This window comes from Pseudopodoces humilis, chromosome 19 (genome assembly GCF_049639895.1).
Source record: "Pseudopodoces humilis isolate 2021_Gansu_Grassland_sample_001 chromosome 19, ASM4963989v1, whole genome shotgun sequence".
Taxonomy (NCBI): Eukaryota; Metazoa; Chordata; class Aves; order Passeriformes; family Paridae; genus Pseudopodoces; species Pseudopodoces humilis.
In genome coordinates this window covers 12,359,941-12,375,762 of record NC_142218.1, presented here as the reverse complement: position 1 = coordinate 12,375,762, position 15,822 = coordinate 12,359,941, and the positions used below count along the sequence as shown (strand labels likewise).

The 15,822-nt window shown below is 45.7% G+C and overlaps 1 protein-coding gene across 1 annotated transcript in view; it reads right to left on the bottom strand.

The window, feature by feature from the left end:
• Positions 1–1,430: 1,430 nt before the first annotated feature.
• The window catches only part of BMP7 (bone morphogenetic protein 7), a 40,705-nt gene continuing 26,313 nt past the window's right edge, over positions 1,431–15,822 (bottom strand). The window contains exons 3-7 of the mRNA XM_005524961.2: positions 8,114–8,262; positions 6,724–6,921; positions 5,390–5,466; positions 4,707–4,817; positions 1,431–4,206 (exon numbers count right to left, since the gene is read on the bottom strand). Coding sequence (XP_005525018.1) covers positions 4,057–4,206; positions 4,707–4,817; positions 5,390–5,466; positions 6,724–6,921; positions 8,114–8,262 — 685 coding nt within the window. The 3' untranslated portion in view covers positions 1,431–4,056. The remainder of the gene's footprint in view (positions 4,207–4,706; positions 4,818–5,389; positions 5,467–6,723; positions 6,922–8,113; positions 8,263–15,822) is intronic.

The following is a 15,822-nucleotide window of genomic DNA, read 5'->3' as shown; positions in this document are numbered from 1 at the left end:
ACCATTATTTTTTTATTATACGAACACTGGCAGCAACAGAGGCAGTTTCCTACATAGGAACAAAAGGATCTTATTGTCAGTACTGGAACAGATCTGAAACAGCTCAATTAAGCAAACATAACATCCTCAAAGTTTGGCCTGAAAGGAAGTTAAAATAACTGTTCTATAAAATGCTTTAAATGTGCTTTAAAATGTCATTACTCAGATAAATCTAGCTGTTTGGAGGCTCGTTCACCAGGGTTTTATGGCCCTGCCAGTTTATGGCAGTGTATGTATTCATGTCAAGAATTCCTCTTCCAGAACAGTAGATGAGGAGACAAAGCCACAGGAGTGCTGCAGATCAAGGGGAGGCTGCAACCAGCTTGGGAATGGAGTTTTGGCTCCTAGGCTGGGAAAACTGCTCCAAAGCACATCCAGCAAGTTGTGTGTATTTATGGCAGAGCTGGAAACCAGCAGATATTTCATGATAGAAGGCTGGACGTGTTGAAGGCAGTGGTAAAGGTGCTGTTGGCTGCAGGACTGGCCCTGCAAAGCCAAAATATTTATTCTTTCTCCCCTTGCTGGTACCACCCCTGCCTTACACCTAAATGAAGAGAATTTGGACCATAATGAGAAACACCAGAAGATCCTCCTTCTAAAATTAGTCCAGGCCTACAGGAGCTGAGTAGGTCTCATTTTACATCAATAAAGGTCTTTCCACCGATGCTTTCCTTTGACTGTCAGAGCAGTGCACAAAGCAAATTTACTTATGAATTTGTGATTGCTCATGGAAGATGGCAGATTAAGTCCCAAATGCTGATGATTTAATCCCCTGGCCCAGCAAATATATCTACGTAAACTGGCACAATTCTGCCCACAGTTCGGTGTAAACAAGAACCCCAAAATTTCTGCTGTGCCCCAAAGATATAATGCTCAGTAAATAGAGGGATTTAGACATTATTTTTTTCATTGCCTCCATAGCAATGCAGTGTGGTATCCACAGTAGGAAACCTCATGCCAGCAGCATCTCTCAAATATGCTAAAACAATCTAAATTAGAAAATGTCAGCTTCTTGGCTGATGTTTCTTTGGAGTTTCTTTCTTCCTTTCTTGTGCCTCTATAATTTTATTGGGATGACTAAATCTCTGAACTATGTTAGCAGTAAACAGAACTAATTTACCCCCTGCTTCTTTGAAACAGCTGCTGACAGCTGCACTATAATTCAATCATGGATCTTTGCAGCACAGACTGCAAAACACATCCATATTTTTGCTATTCTTCCCTCCCTGTTGGATTTGGACCGAAGGAGCTGCACCAAATAATGACATGTGACAGTTTTGCCCGTACATAGAGACTGAGCTGCATGAAAACAGAGGCTCAAGATGAAACATTGTCCAGCCAAAAAGGTTCTTTGAATAAAAGGAGAATAACCACACAGATACACAATGTCGTCGGGGTATCTTTTGTAAAGTTGCAATGATTTATTTTACTAGTTTGTACAAAAAGGCTTCTGACAACTGCTCTATGAAAAGAACCAGAAATGTGTATGCATTTTTGCCAACTGTTAATAAATATCTTCTTAAATAAGGAAACAAATGTGTTTAGGAACCCAGAATCATTTTTCCTGCATGTGATTGAAAAGGAATTCAGAGATGGAAATAAATAATTCTTCTTCCGCTTGTGACAACTATTTACAGAAAAATGTACAAACAGTGAAGCTGATGTTGAGCCTAGCAACAGAAATCCTGTTATTATGCTTAAAAACAACAACAAAAAACCGAAACAGAAACAATCCCCACATAATATTTAATATATGAATCCTATACAGCAAGATACCGTGGTCCAAGTTAAAAATGGAACACACCAACACAGTGACCACCAACACTGAAACACCCGCAAGACAAAACTAATCCTTGACTACTAAATAGTGGAAGTTCAGGCATGATTAGCTTTTAACTTTCTAGGCAGCGCCTTCACTTCCTTTAGGAGGTTTACAGAAGGTGTATGTATGTGTACAATGTCAAAAGATGCTTCCTCTGTGTGTGATTTCAGTTCCTCACTCTAAACCAGGGCTGTGCTGGGGGCAGCTTCGGCTGTTTTAAGGTGGATGGTGCTGTCTGCAGGCTCCAGGGCTTTTGGCACCAGCTGTTGTCCTGCTGTGTGTCCAAAGTGTCCCCGTGGGGAGGTTTGCTGGGTCCTGCCTGTGGAGGGTGCCTGCTGCAGCCAGGCTGCCCCTGCAGATGTTGGGTGGCTGGGGGGGATGCCAGGCACATCTGGCAACGTGGCAGCTGCTCACCAAAGGCCCCATAAACCTACCAATGTCGTGGATGGCCTTCCCCTTTCCCATCAGCCTAATCCTGCTACTGGGAAAACTGCTGGGAAAACACCAATTGACTTAAATGAGATGAGAATTAGGCCATCAGAAACAAGTTTCCAATTTATTTCATAGACAGTAGGGTTTTTTTCTTCCTTTGCTTATTCTTTTTAAAGTGAGGCATCTGGTCTGGATTTGATCTGTGACTTAAAGGGAGAAGAGCAGTGAGTGAAGTCCAGAATTTCATTTATCTTCTTTCTCTAACTCTCCTCTAAGGCAAGACATGGAGCCAAGTCCCCACTGTGGCTGCATGGCCCCATGTGTTCACTGAGCAGAGACCCATCTCCAGGGATTTATGGTGTCCTGGACCCATCTGTTGGAGGTTTAGCCTTTTTGAAGTTTGGAGATTTAGAGCTGGGTGTGCTGGACGCTGTGTTTTATTGGGCATTATTTTCTTTTTATCTCCCTGGTGAAATTGATGCCAATCCTGTTTCTGTGCGTGCCAAAGCGGGGAATTGGGTTGTGATTGGTTACTGCAACTGTGTATTCTTCTTTGCAACAACTTTAATTGAGTCTTAATTGTTAAAGTGTGATGTTTGTGTAACCTGTGACTTTAAAAGAAGGAAAAAGAAAAGCCTTGAGGGGACATTTTCTTGCTTCTGGTTCCAGCTTCTTGGTGGCCCTTGAAGGGGATTGTTCTGGGGTTTGCTGAGGCGAAGCCAAGAGAGCAGGGGGTTTATCAGAAGCACTGGCCCCAGCAAGGAATGTTTCCTAGCACATTCCCAGTCTGTGTGGTGCTGGGTGCACATCCCAACTCACAGCACCTTCCTCACTCGAGTCTCCGTGTTCTTGGAAAAGTGCTGGGACTTGTTCCCTCGGGGAAGTCAATGGACATTTTCCACACAGCAGCAGGATCTTCAGTTACACCTCTGGAACTGCTTAGGAAGCCCCAGATAAACTTCAGCTTTAATCCCTGTTTCTCAGCATTTTGCTGCTTTTCTGTTTCAAGTTCATAGCAAATTGAAATACCTTCTGGCTGCAAGAGGAAATTTCCTTCCTTGTTGATAGAAAAAAAGTGCACCCATAAATTCTCGCTCTTTGAAGCACTTTTCTTCAGTTCTTTCGCTTGCCAGTTGATTTGTTTTATCTTTGCCTAATCTGTCCTTTGAATTTGTGTCAATCCACATCCAGCTTTTGCTACTGTAGTTTAAAACTGGACATTGCATGTAATTTATCCTTGGTTTTGCTTATGAGATTGAAGCAGAGGGGTGGAAGCAATAATTCTCTAACAAAATACCTGTTCACTCCAGGTATATTTTGTTCACTTATTTTATTGCAAACCGTGTTACAGGAACTACACACACTTATTAGTCACAGCACAAGTCTCACCTTGGATAGATTATTACTGTTTTACTCACAATCAACACTGGTGAGTTTGCAATCTCCAGAAAGACTCATTTGCAAAAGTATGTACTGTAGGAGCCAATTTTGTAAGCAGATTTGGTTTTAAAGAGTTTCTCTGGCTTGTTTCAGTTTACAAGCTCATTGTCTGTAATAAACTCAAACAAAATGTGTTCAAATGCCTCTTAAGATCCAGAAACTCTTCCATTGTCTGAACTTTCAGAGGTCTGGTCCTAAAATGGTTTGGGACTTTTTAAACCCATGGCTGGAGCACCAACCTTTCCCCCTCCCCCACAGAAGCCACACAAACCCACTCTTTACAAATAACTTCTTTTTCTTTCTTCTTTCTCTTTCCTACAAATCTAGTGGCAGCCACATGCTCGTACCACCATGTTCCTGTATTTTTTTAGGATAACATTGGAGCTGTCATCAAAGTAGAGCACTGAGATGGCATTGAGTTGTGTAGGAGCACAGCAGGGTTTCGGCACAGTCTCTGGATTTATAAAGTGAACCTGGGGAATGAAAACAGAGGAATGTTAAGGTTTACCTTTCCCCTCTCCTCTCCCATATTCTTCTTTCATGGACAACCTTCTGCCTGTCCCGTACCCTCACCCAGACAGAGCTGAGCTGCGTAACTTTGGGATTCACTGACCCCAAATCCACTTTTGGTGGCAGCACAGAATGGATCCTCACAGTTTTTCTAAGAGATGCTGATAGTGGGTCTCATGTCTTGCTCCTTCCTTCCCATGCAGTGGGACTAAACCCCCACTGCAGTGTCTATCCCAGGGTCCTTTCAAACCAGAGAGATCCTGCCAATGCCTGCAGCAAAGACAGGGTCATTTCTGGCCAGGCCCTAATTCAGGCCACTCAGGCAGACACGTGGAGCCAGATGCTGCAGGCACCTTGAGAGCCAAGGCAGATCTTCCTTCCCCTGTTAGCTTGGAGACCCTTTTGTGTATAAATTTATTTCTGAGTAGATGTAAGCCTGTGTTAGGAGATAGGGTGCACCTACCAGTGTCTGTACAATGGCATGATTTGTAGCATTCATGTAGGAATTCAAGGGGAAAGCACATTCTCCTTCACAGTAATAGGCAGCGTAGCCCTCCGGAGCGATGATCCAGTCCTTGGTTAAATTGAATCCATTAGATTGTGGAGAAAGAAATGCAGTGAAACAAAGAGCCACCCAGCACATAAATCTAAACATCCATACAGCCATGCACAGTTACAGTGGCCTGCAAAACAAAAATCTGGCCCCCTGGCCTTGCTAAAGCTCTGTTACAGGCCTCTAAAGTGCCTGCTCTTCCTGGAGGGACACATCCCACATTGCCAATGTGCCCACAGAGCAGCTGAACACCTGGGTTCAGTTGTTTATGCATTCAGCAGTGCCCTCCTGTCTGTCCACGAGGATCACTTCACCCAGCAACACGATGCAGACACAAGCTTTCAGAAAGCAAAATGTCTTTAACCAGGTCTAAAAGAATGGGCAGATGAAAATGGAGAGCTGTGTGTGCCCTCAGCACTGCCAGAGCACCCCACAGCTCCTCAGAAGGGCCTGAGTGTGTTGAGCTTCCAGCCAGTCTCACACTAAACATTTGTACACCCAGCTTGGCAGAAGCACTTAAACATGCCAAAGGCAGCATACAATATTTTTCCCCTTCAGGAAAAATACCCTGAATAGCCTGTGCCAGCCCTTACCTGCCACCCCAGGTCCCTGAAGCTGACGTAGAGCTCGTGTTTCTTGCAGGCCTGTCGCTGGTCACTGCTGCTGTTCTCTGTGAGGGGACAATGGTGGCCATGAGCTTGGGCTGCCCCAGCTCCCACAGCCCTCAGCAGGGAGCGAGGCATTGCTGCTCGGCTGCTGCACTCATGGCTTTTTGGTTTTTTTAGCTGTTTTAATCATATAATAATGGCTGGGTTCAACATATATGAGATGTACTTCTGGCTTTTTTGTGCAAAGCCAAGAAAGGCCTGGGGAAGTAGGGTTTTTTTGTCTTTATTTTTTTTATCCCTGGACTTCCTCTGACCTCATAATAGCACCACACAGATCACTGATTATTGCCTGTACATAAAAGGACGATAGGTGCAGTTTTAAAGTTTTGCCCATTCTGGATGTGAAGCCTGAGCAGAGACCCAAGTAGAAAGAGTGGCTCAGGGAGAATTTCTTCACTGAAAGGGTGGTCAGGCATTGGAAGGAGCTGCCAGGAAGGCAGTGGGGTCTCCATCTCTGGAGGTGTTCAAGGGACTGGACCTGGAACTCAGTGCTCTGGGCTGGTTGACAAGGTTGGAATTGGTCAAAGGTTGGACTTGATGATCTTGGAGGTCTTTTCCAATGTTAATGATTCTATAAAAATATAGATTTTTTTTTTCCTGGTCTTTCTGCTCCTCACAAGCTCTCCTTCCACTCAGTAAGGCACTCCCAGAAGCAGCTGGAATTTGCTGCTGCCTCAGCAGAGCCAGCCCTGAGCTGTGGCTCCTGCTGGGACCGTCATCAAGGGCCTGTTACTCTGAGGTATCACATAATTAAGCCACATTTCTATTTCAAGTGCCTGATGGAGTTCTCTTCCAAATTAGGAAGCGCTGCTCCCCCCAGAATAGCCGTGGTTATCCTGAGAATGAATGGATTTTCCTCTTCCACGCAAGAATTTGGGGACTACTATGCTTTTTAGGGGCTAAACTTAAAATCACAAGGCCTGAAAATGAACAGCATCTGGATTCAGATCCACTGATCACTTGCTCATTGCTTTAATGTAATTATCTTCAACTTCAAAATGAGAATTTATTTCGTATGGGAGAAGGAGTTTTTTCTGGTTAGGCGCTTGGAGTATTTTTTAAATTTGGATTAAGAAATCCCTCAATTCAACATCGCTTGAAAGAAACATTCTTTCTCCTGACATTTTTGGAATAACCCTAACCCCACACGGTTTTCAAACCAGTGGTGGGCCAAAGGGACAGCAAAGAGATAACGTGTGAGAAACGGTTCCCAGGTCACCCCACGGGCAGAAACGGGGACCCAGGCAGCTGTGCCGTACCTGCAACGTTGGACACCCGGAAAGCCTCCTGGTTCTTTGGTGCTTTGGATCGGTTCTGGCTCCTCTGCTTCCCCCCCGTGGAGCGGATGCTGCGCAGGTGGACCTCGGTGGCTTTGAAGAAGGCGACGGTGAAGGGCTGCTTGTTCTGCGGGCCGTGCCTCCCGATGAGCCCCGCCAGCTTGGGGTTGATGCTTTGTCCTGCAGACACAACAGCCTGGTGAGAGCTCCTGCAGCAGCTGTGCCAGCAGCCAGGGTAGCACAGGGCAGAGCTGCTGCTCATCAGGGTCACTCCTGGGCCTGCCATCAACCCTCCAAAGACCTGGATTTGTTGGCCAAAGCTGCTTTGTCAGAACAAGAGCAGCTCAGCACAGCACACTTCGTTTTATATCTGTGTGTAAAAGTTACATTAAATAGTCCTACATATAATTATTTTACCCCAAATCCGCTTAGCATTAACTTTTCCTGCATTCTTTAGAGGGGTTTCTTCAAGTTCACCAACCTATAATTTGAAGTGATTCTATAAAAGGAACCATAAAACTCAGCCCATAGGAGCACTAAATTCCCACTGGAAGGTTATTAGCTTAAAGTAAAAATGCCTTGTATGAAATGCTGACAGAGTTCCAGATACACCTTAGCTGAGAGAAACGAATGTTTGGAGACATTTTGCTTATTGCTGCATCTTGCCATCACTATATCTGATAACTTTGTACAAAACTTTGATTATCATCCATGTGTCCTTCATCTTGGGCTTTAGAATAATTAGATTTTTTGGTAAAAGATAATTAGTAGGTTTCTCTGTAGAATTAAATCAATATTTTACAAAAAAAGGCAAGGAGAAGGTGGCAGTGGGAAATTTAATTTTTCCCCCTGTTGCTGTCGAGGGATGTCTGGGTGCTGCTGTGAAGTGCAGAGGTGATATCCAGGATTATTCTGTCCCAAGCTACTGAGTGCTGCTGCTAAACCCAAATTATGTTAATGGTTTTGTGATCCTTTTGCTAAGGACAGAGCTGGGCCTTGTCAGCCACAAATCAAACGTGCCAAAGGACAGCTGACACTTTCCTGGACAAGCCCTGCAAGGCAGCCTGGCCAGGGAGAGTGGGAAAAGGGCTCTCAGCTCATTTGTTTTATAAGATTTTCTTTTCTTAAGTAGACTATTTGTTTCATGATTACAGCTCATGTAACAGCAGACACAAAGAAAAATTGGGGGTTGCTTTATTTTCATTTTTTACTTGACTTAAAGCCTCGAGGATTGCCCAAGCACAGTTGCATCAAAGCCCTGCAGGGCTTACAGCACACGGTTGCAGAATGCAAAGATGAATGTTTGGTGCTTCCCCTGTCTGGGAATGACGTGCCTGGCACGGGGAGCCCCTGGCTGGTGGGTGCCACTCACCATCGGTGCCTTCCACGGAGAGCTGCAGGCCAAGGTTGTGCTGGGGATTCACCACCCAGTGGTTACTGGTCGCGGTGATGTCGAACACCAGCCACCCTTCCTCTGCAGCCCAGATCGTCCTGGAGTCCAGCAGGAACAAGTCTGAGTCCCTGGAAGCAAGAAGCAGAATTCCCAGTTAGCCAGGATTGCCACTGGAGTCTCCAGAAGTTTCCTCTAGGCAGTGTGTGGGGTTGGGGTTTCAGACAGTGGGGCTGGGCTGGTGGGTGCTCCCCTCTAATCACCCTCAGATGAAGCTTCTCTTCTCTTCCAAAAAGAGAGGATGGGTTGAAGCAGAGCTGAGGTGGTCTGGAGTTACTTTGCTGCTACAGCTAAACTTGAGCTCCTGATGAAACTTCAAAAAATGCTTGCCAGGCACAGATCTGCAGAATTGCTGTTTGCATATGCAAACCCGCTAATTGGGCAGACAATGCTGCTCATTAGCCTTTCCACACATAATTTCCTGACTTTCCTGCATAGCTGTAGCCTGGTGCAAGCCAGCTGGAACACTGGTGTGCATACATTAACATGTGTAGTGGGTTCATTTTAAATTTGCTCATCTGAGGTTACAGACAACTGATTGAGGCAATAACCCTCTGCACAGTCACAGGTCTGCACCACTGGGGTCACAATCTTTTATCTTTTTTGGTTTTTTTTTTTAAAGGCCACTGCTGGGTTACTCTAGCTGAAGAAATAATAGCAGAAAATGAAAAATATCCTAAATAGGGAGAGTCTGTTCTTTTGAAAAAGGTGAAATTATTTCAGATTTACCAGATGTTGCCTGGCAAATTTCTGAAAAATTAAAATTTGAGAAAACACAGGTTCTGTAAAGGAAGGAGTCTTATCAGAAAAAAAAAAAAAAGGAGATAGAAGTCAGATTAAAAATGGATGTTGTTGCAGTTCTTTTATAAAAAATCACTTTAAAAGAGGAACAAAGACACATGGTGGTGGAAGTGTCTAGACAAGTCCTGTAAGAGCTGTTTTGTACCAACAGTGAACAAACATGATAACTCGTTCAAGTGTAATTATATCCTTTTGAATGAAGAACTATCCTTGAAAAACCCTTTAATCACATCCTCAAAGCTTTAAAAGGCCTTATGAATTTTATCACTATGGATTTGTCAGTGCTAATACACATATTTAGATGTGTTCACACAGTGTCTCTTTGCACGAATCAAGTGATCAGAAATAAATCTGGGGAGAGCTGCTGGCATAAGGGCTTTTGACTCACAGCTTTTAGTGATCCTTTTCCCTTTGGCATACCAAGAAATTAGAAGCTTTTTTCCCACACAGAACAGGAATGGAGGGGGTTTTGCAATGCTTTTACTATTTAGTTTTCCTCTCAACCTCAGTGGGCCAGAGTGTGTGCAAGCTGATGATTTCCTCCGTGAGCTAAGGGATGTCACCACCCACCTCTGCTGGCTTACATGAAATTCAGTTTCTGAAATGAGTTGCTGCAGAGCACGTGAGCACACGGCCCAGAGTGTGCAAGAAGAGGATTCTGTGTTTCCTCCCTAAAGCAGGATGGATTTGGATGGAATATGCTGCCAAATATGCAGCCGGTGCTGCTGAGGGTGCAACCAGTGCTTGCAAAGTTCTGGGGTGTGGAAACTGGACTTGCTGCAACAGCTCCTTGCTAAGGCAGAGGGGATCCTATGGGAATATTCCAGTGGGTGCTGGGGAGCCAGAGTGGGTGGCTCAGGAAGGATCCATGGTGCAGCAATGCAGAGGCTCGGTGCAGGTGCTGGGAGCTCCCAGGAAAGCTGAAGTTAACCAGGATGGGTAACCCCTCCCTCTCACATTAGCTACAGCAATGCAAGATGCTCGGGCTCTAACCAGGGGACAAATTCCTGGGGTTTCATCCCCACCCAGGAGCAGTGGCCCTGTCCCCACAGCCCAGGACACCTCCCACCCTTCCCTGTTTACAACACACCGAACCAAACACATCTCAGAGGAGCCAGGGGTGAGGGAGTCGCATGGATTGGCCCTTTCCAGTGGCTGAGGCCAAGTTTCCAGGAGGAAAGGGTTTTTATATTCACACAGTACATTATTTAGGCATGGCCTCTGACTGGAACTCATGATTCACACAAGGTTTAGTTAGCAGGGACCTGGCTTGCTTGGTTTTCTCCCCTTGTAGTTTGCAGGTTGATGATAGTAGTAATCATGTTAATTTTTTTGTTTTTAGCTACTGCCCAACTGCAGTATTATTACTCAGAAAAAACAGCCTTTAAGCTTCCCATGCTGACATGATGCAATCGGGGTAAGAGACAACACGAGGCATCAAGTACCAGGGTGAGTCAGTCTGGGAAATTGTTTAATGCGTTTGTTTTCCTGTAGTTACAGCAATGTGCAAACAATAGGCCTGCAGGGGAAGCCCGAAGTGAGAGATCAAAGGGACCCACTGAAGGGAAATGTCCTTCCCACACACACTTGGAACATTTGGACCCCAAAAAGCCCTTTGGAGTCAGATGCCCTTTGGAGGAGTTCAAGCGCTCCTGGATTAGCGCTTTCCGCCCTGGCCCACCAGCAGTGGCCAGGGGTGGGATGCAAAACCTCACTGGTGTTGCAAACACAGGCTCCTGAGATTGTGGCTCCTGTTTTGATGAAAAGAAACCTCTCATTCTTTATAAAAAGAACAACCTCCTTTAAGTGGAATGTCCTGCTCTCCAAAGACAGGCAAACAGCATTAAATCACCAGCTAATAGCCAGCCCTTGAGATATCCTTGTTGGACAAGACACAGTAAACACAGCAAGGAAATGTTGTTCTGCTAAGACTTAAACAACATTTATTCTGGGGGCTCCCATCCAATGACTTATCACAGAAGATAGTGCTGGTTAAGTCTAACTAATGTGGCTGCTTTGGGTTTTAGCTGTGAGATAAAAATCAGAGCCCAAAGAGAAAAGGTTTCTAGGGCACATCTCACTCTGTACCTCACCTTCCAACTGTGAACTCACTGAGCATGTTCCTGGAGCGATGTGAGTGATGGCTCTGCAGCAAGGAGGCAAAAAAACCCCTTTGGTTCCTTGGCCCTGCATTCAGTTCCTTCATTTTAGAACTTTGGTGCATGCAAGAAATCGTACCGTGCCTTTTTCCAGAGCAAGAGATAGGAAAAGCACATGATCCTTCTTTTACAAAAAAATTAAGCTGGGACATGGAAATGTTAATGTCTAGATTAGAGTTACATAAATTACAAAGTCTGGATCCAGACCACAAGAATGTTCTGTTGAGACCACATCAAAATGGCTGAGTGTTCAAAGAACTGACATCAGCGGGAGTGTCAGAGCTTTTAACAGTGATAAAATTTGGGGCTTTCTACTCGGTTTTCTCAAGCATCAGGCTGTCAGTGGAGCCTGAGATGAAGGCAGGAGGTTGGTATTTGCCTGCTGATGTCTTTGGTAGTGTCCAGCACTGGATGCCAGACAGGAGAGTCACCTCCTGTTAGAAAGCACTCCCAAAAATTTGTCTGCAGGTCATAGAAGTGCTGTGTGGTCTGTGAAACTTCCTTAGTGGAGTTGTTTTCTGGGCTCAGGGGTGAGTAACGAGTGAGGGTGGCTGGGCAGGATGCATGTGAGATCGTGTCTGGGAAGCAGCTGGAGCTTTGGAGGTGGAAGGGCTGATGCTGGTAAGGAAAGGGATCACAAATATTTAGTGAAAGAGGAAAGGGCTGGAAGAAGTGAGGATTGTGGGGATGAGCAGAGAAGAGAACACAAGTACAGAAAAGGCAGGAAAGGAAAGGATAAAGGAAATTGTTGCAACATGGCAATTCTAAATTAAGAGAAAGGATTGACAGCTCTGAAGCTTCATGAAAATAGTATGTATGTCTTCTTTGCTTTTTGCTGGGGTGCTTTTTCAGTCTCTGGGATGTAGTTTGGTTTGAAGCCATAAACACTAGAAATATATACAAAAAATGAGAGGTGCTGCATCTGCCCCATCACCTGCCTGAGTGAACTGGGGCAAGAGGAGAACATGGATGAAAAGATGAGAGATAGAAATTCTGCATTAGCAAGAGAACAGGAGATAAAACTCTGCATTTATAGACTATAATGCTGTAAGGTCTACACTATTTTGGGACAGTCCTCTTGCCAAACAGTCCCTGCTTTTCCATCTGTTTTCTTCACTCACTGAACCCATCCCGCTCGTCAGCCCTGTTATTTCAAGCTGCTGGTTGACAAGTGGTAGTAAACACTAATGAGCACTTCCAAGTGGGATAAAAATAAATGGGAGAATGGACAGGCAGCAGCAGTGAAGGTGACTCTTGGCAATTTCCATTGCACTGTAAGACAAGGTGATTTCTGTCACCAGCCAGCGCTCTGTGCTGGGAGCAGCCTCAGAGCCCTGGCTCACCCAGCTCTGTCCTGACAGCAGCAGGTCCTGCTGTCCCCTGCCTGCATCAGGGACAGGCAATCCCTCAGCCCAAATCCCTCAGGGCTGCCCTGATCCCTCCCTGCTACCTGCAGGAATTACAAATTACAGTGTTTTAGCAGCAACCGTACAGCAGCACCTTGCAACAGCTTTTGAATGGCTTTACAAACGTGGGTGAGGCCTCCTGCTTCTGTTTTAAAGTAGGAAACACTTGAGGCATGGATATGGTGAATTCTTATTGATTCAGCATGTAAACCACAGTGTTTAAGCCAGGAGCACAATCCTCTCCTCTTGACTCACATTCTAACCCTAGAGGGGCTGCTTGGGTCACAGGCATGGTGCAAGTTTTCCAGCAGACAGCCCAAGGACAGAGCTGGCAGGGGGGGAAGGGGGTTATTCACAGCCAGGTTTGAGCAGGTGGAGGGAGGAGAAGGCAAAAAGAGCATCCTGGGAGGGTGAGAGGAGATGTGGGGTTAGAAGACATCTGTTTGGATTAAAAACCTGCTGTATCCAGATTCCAGTTTGCTTGGTGTCATTGCTTAAAGTCAGCTGCAGCTGTCCAAAGACAAGCTTAGGAAAATATTTTTCAGACTTTCCTACTTTGAGAGGGCCCCAGGATCTCCGTGGGCCTCTCCCTGGCACGTTTGCAACACCCTCTGTACACAGACCTGATGCAGCCCTCCTCCCACACCTTCCCTTCCCTGGGCCTGGGATCCCCTGCTTATCCCCCCCTCTCCCCACCACTGATAAAAGCTCTCCCACTGATAAAAGCCCTCCCACTGATAAAAGCTCTCCCCACTGATAAAAACTCTCCCCACTGATAAAAACTCTCCCCACTGATAAAAGCTCCCCCCATGCCTCGGGCAGGAGCCACCAGCCAAACACAGCCCAGGGGCTCTGCCAGGTGAAGGGATGTCCACAGCAGGAATTCTGTTTGCTAGAGGTGTTTTCCAAGGATTGGCCTGAAAGCTGGCTGTGCTGGTAGTGAAACAGATCTGTGTAAATTCTGTTGAACCTAGGGGAAAATTAAATTCACTTTAAAATTGCAGCAGATTCTTAATTCTGCTTTGTGTGCTTCTAGTAGCTGTGTTGCCTTTCTTACAGAGTGTTGGAGAAGAGTAAAATAGAGATTTCAAAGGCTGATTAAATGGCAATGGGAGTTTGTTTGATGCAACATGTTGCCTAAACATGAAGCCTCTTGTAAAACCAGTGCTGAGAGGAATGAGGTTATACACACATCTCTGCCACTTTCCATGCAGCTGTTTCTGCTCGGCACTGAAGGGCTGGTCATTAGTGCATCACTCACCCAGCAAGGACCCACTGGGCTTTGCAAAATGCCTCCTGCAGCCCTTCAAGTAAAGAGCCATGCCTTGTTAAGTTCAGGATTTGTCAGAGGTTTTTGCAGGCTGCAGTGGCTTTTAGGAATGGTCTGAAGGAGAAAAGCAGATAAAGCTCTGTTCTTGGAGAGCTGCAGGATCTCTGTGCTCCAGCTGCCTTGCTGCTTGCTGAGAGATAAATGTAAGTTATCAACTGAATTGCAGAAAAGTCACCAAAAAATTATAATCAAAGCTATTGTCAGCATTTGTAGATACTGTCACTGTGCTGGGGCACATCATTAAATCAAACTGTGCTGTGCTGTGCCATCCCCAGAACGATCACGCTGCTGCCAAAAAAAGCTCCAAAAAGAAGGCACATCTGCTTAATGGGCTGGGTGGGCCCAAGCCTTTCTTAGGTACTAGAATTACATGTTTCAACCCACAACATGGAACCAGACTCCAAAGAATGGCAGAAAGGGGTCTGGAGAGGGGCTCAGGTTTGATCTGGTGCAGCAGTGGTGTAGTTTGAAGCTCAAGCTAAAGCGTTCCAGCTGCAAGTCAAACCCAGGAATGCATCCTGCAAGATCTGATTTTTCTGCAGGGCTGGTAACATGAGCATTCAAATCACTGCCTTTGAAGCCCTTGAAATCCATAATGGCCACAAAGTGAACATGTAACAACTACATTTCAATTACCAAAGGCTGGTCAAGTACCTGGTTCTATTCTCTCCAGTAACAAAACTCTCATCGACTTCAAAGGGATTTGGATTCACTCTGCAGTGCAAGTGCTGGGTCCAACGAAATAGGAGATGTAACTCTGGGATGAGATATTTCAGCCTCAAAAGGTGCAGACAGAAAAGCAGCATTGAGCTCTGAGCTTTAGGGTAGCTCCACAGTCTGAATTTTTTCTGCAGCTTCAGGTTAATCAGCTGAGGGGGATGCCCTGAGTGAGCACTGGGATCTCTCCCTTTTCCAGGAGGGAGGAGACTTGAGCAGCACCCGGCTCCACCTTCAGCTCCCACTGGGAAGGGTTTGTCACCACCACCATGGACTGGATGTCCTGCTGCTGTCACCCTTCTCAGGTCAGTCACTGGCTTTGTAAAACCTTCCCAGGCTTTTGGGGGAGTGAGCCACAAAGTCCAAACAGAAGTTGGACATGAGTCACTGGACTTTGAGCTATGCACTCGAAAGGTTTGAGACATGTTATACCAGTTAAAACATCATCAGTGTGTGTGATATTTGGGACATTTTTGTTCATGAATGTACTTGTTTCCCTAAAGTGAATAACTGATGCTGTGTGCCTAAGGAATGCTGTGCATGCCTTTTTATCACAGAGATGTTGCCAGTTTGAAGAGCTTGCCTTGCAATGAAAGATTTGGAAAAGTCAGAAAGAATATTTGAATCATTTGGCCTGATTTCCTACAAACACCTGTAATAATATCTTCAGTCCAACTGAGATATAATTTCTAGTAGTCCCAAGTCAAGTGGCATCTCCTCTGCTGCAAAGGACAGGGCTGGGCTCTCATTTTTGCTGTCAGGTTGAGTAGGTGGATGGGGGAGAGTTTCCACCCTGCAAATGTTTGTGCTGCTGAGGGGCAGAATTTCAGGAATAATCTGCTGGGGGTGCAGCTGTTGCTCTGGAAACACCTAAGCCTGTATTTTTCACTGACAATGAAGTGCACACAAGAGATGTTGCTGGTTAGATGCCTCCAACCTGTCTGAACTCGTGAAGTCATTAAACGCTGAGCTGCTCATACCTCTGCTTTATGTGAACCGAGGGCACCATCACACCCTCCAAACTGGAGGCTCCTCTGTGGTTTAACTGAAAATCCTTCAGCACATCTCACAGAGGAAAATCCCTCCAGCCACCCTCAGCTTGAGCTCTGCAGCTCTGTGCTGTCTCAGAGCTGTCCTGCTCTCTGCCCTGTGCGAGATGATGCTGAGCTGCCCCTGGCAGGAGCTGCTGTGCCTGGAGAATCCCCTCGCCTTTCAGCT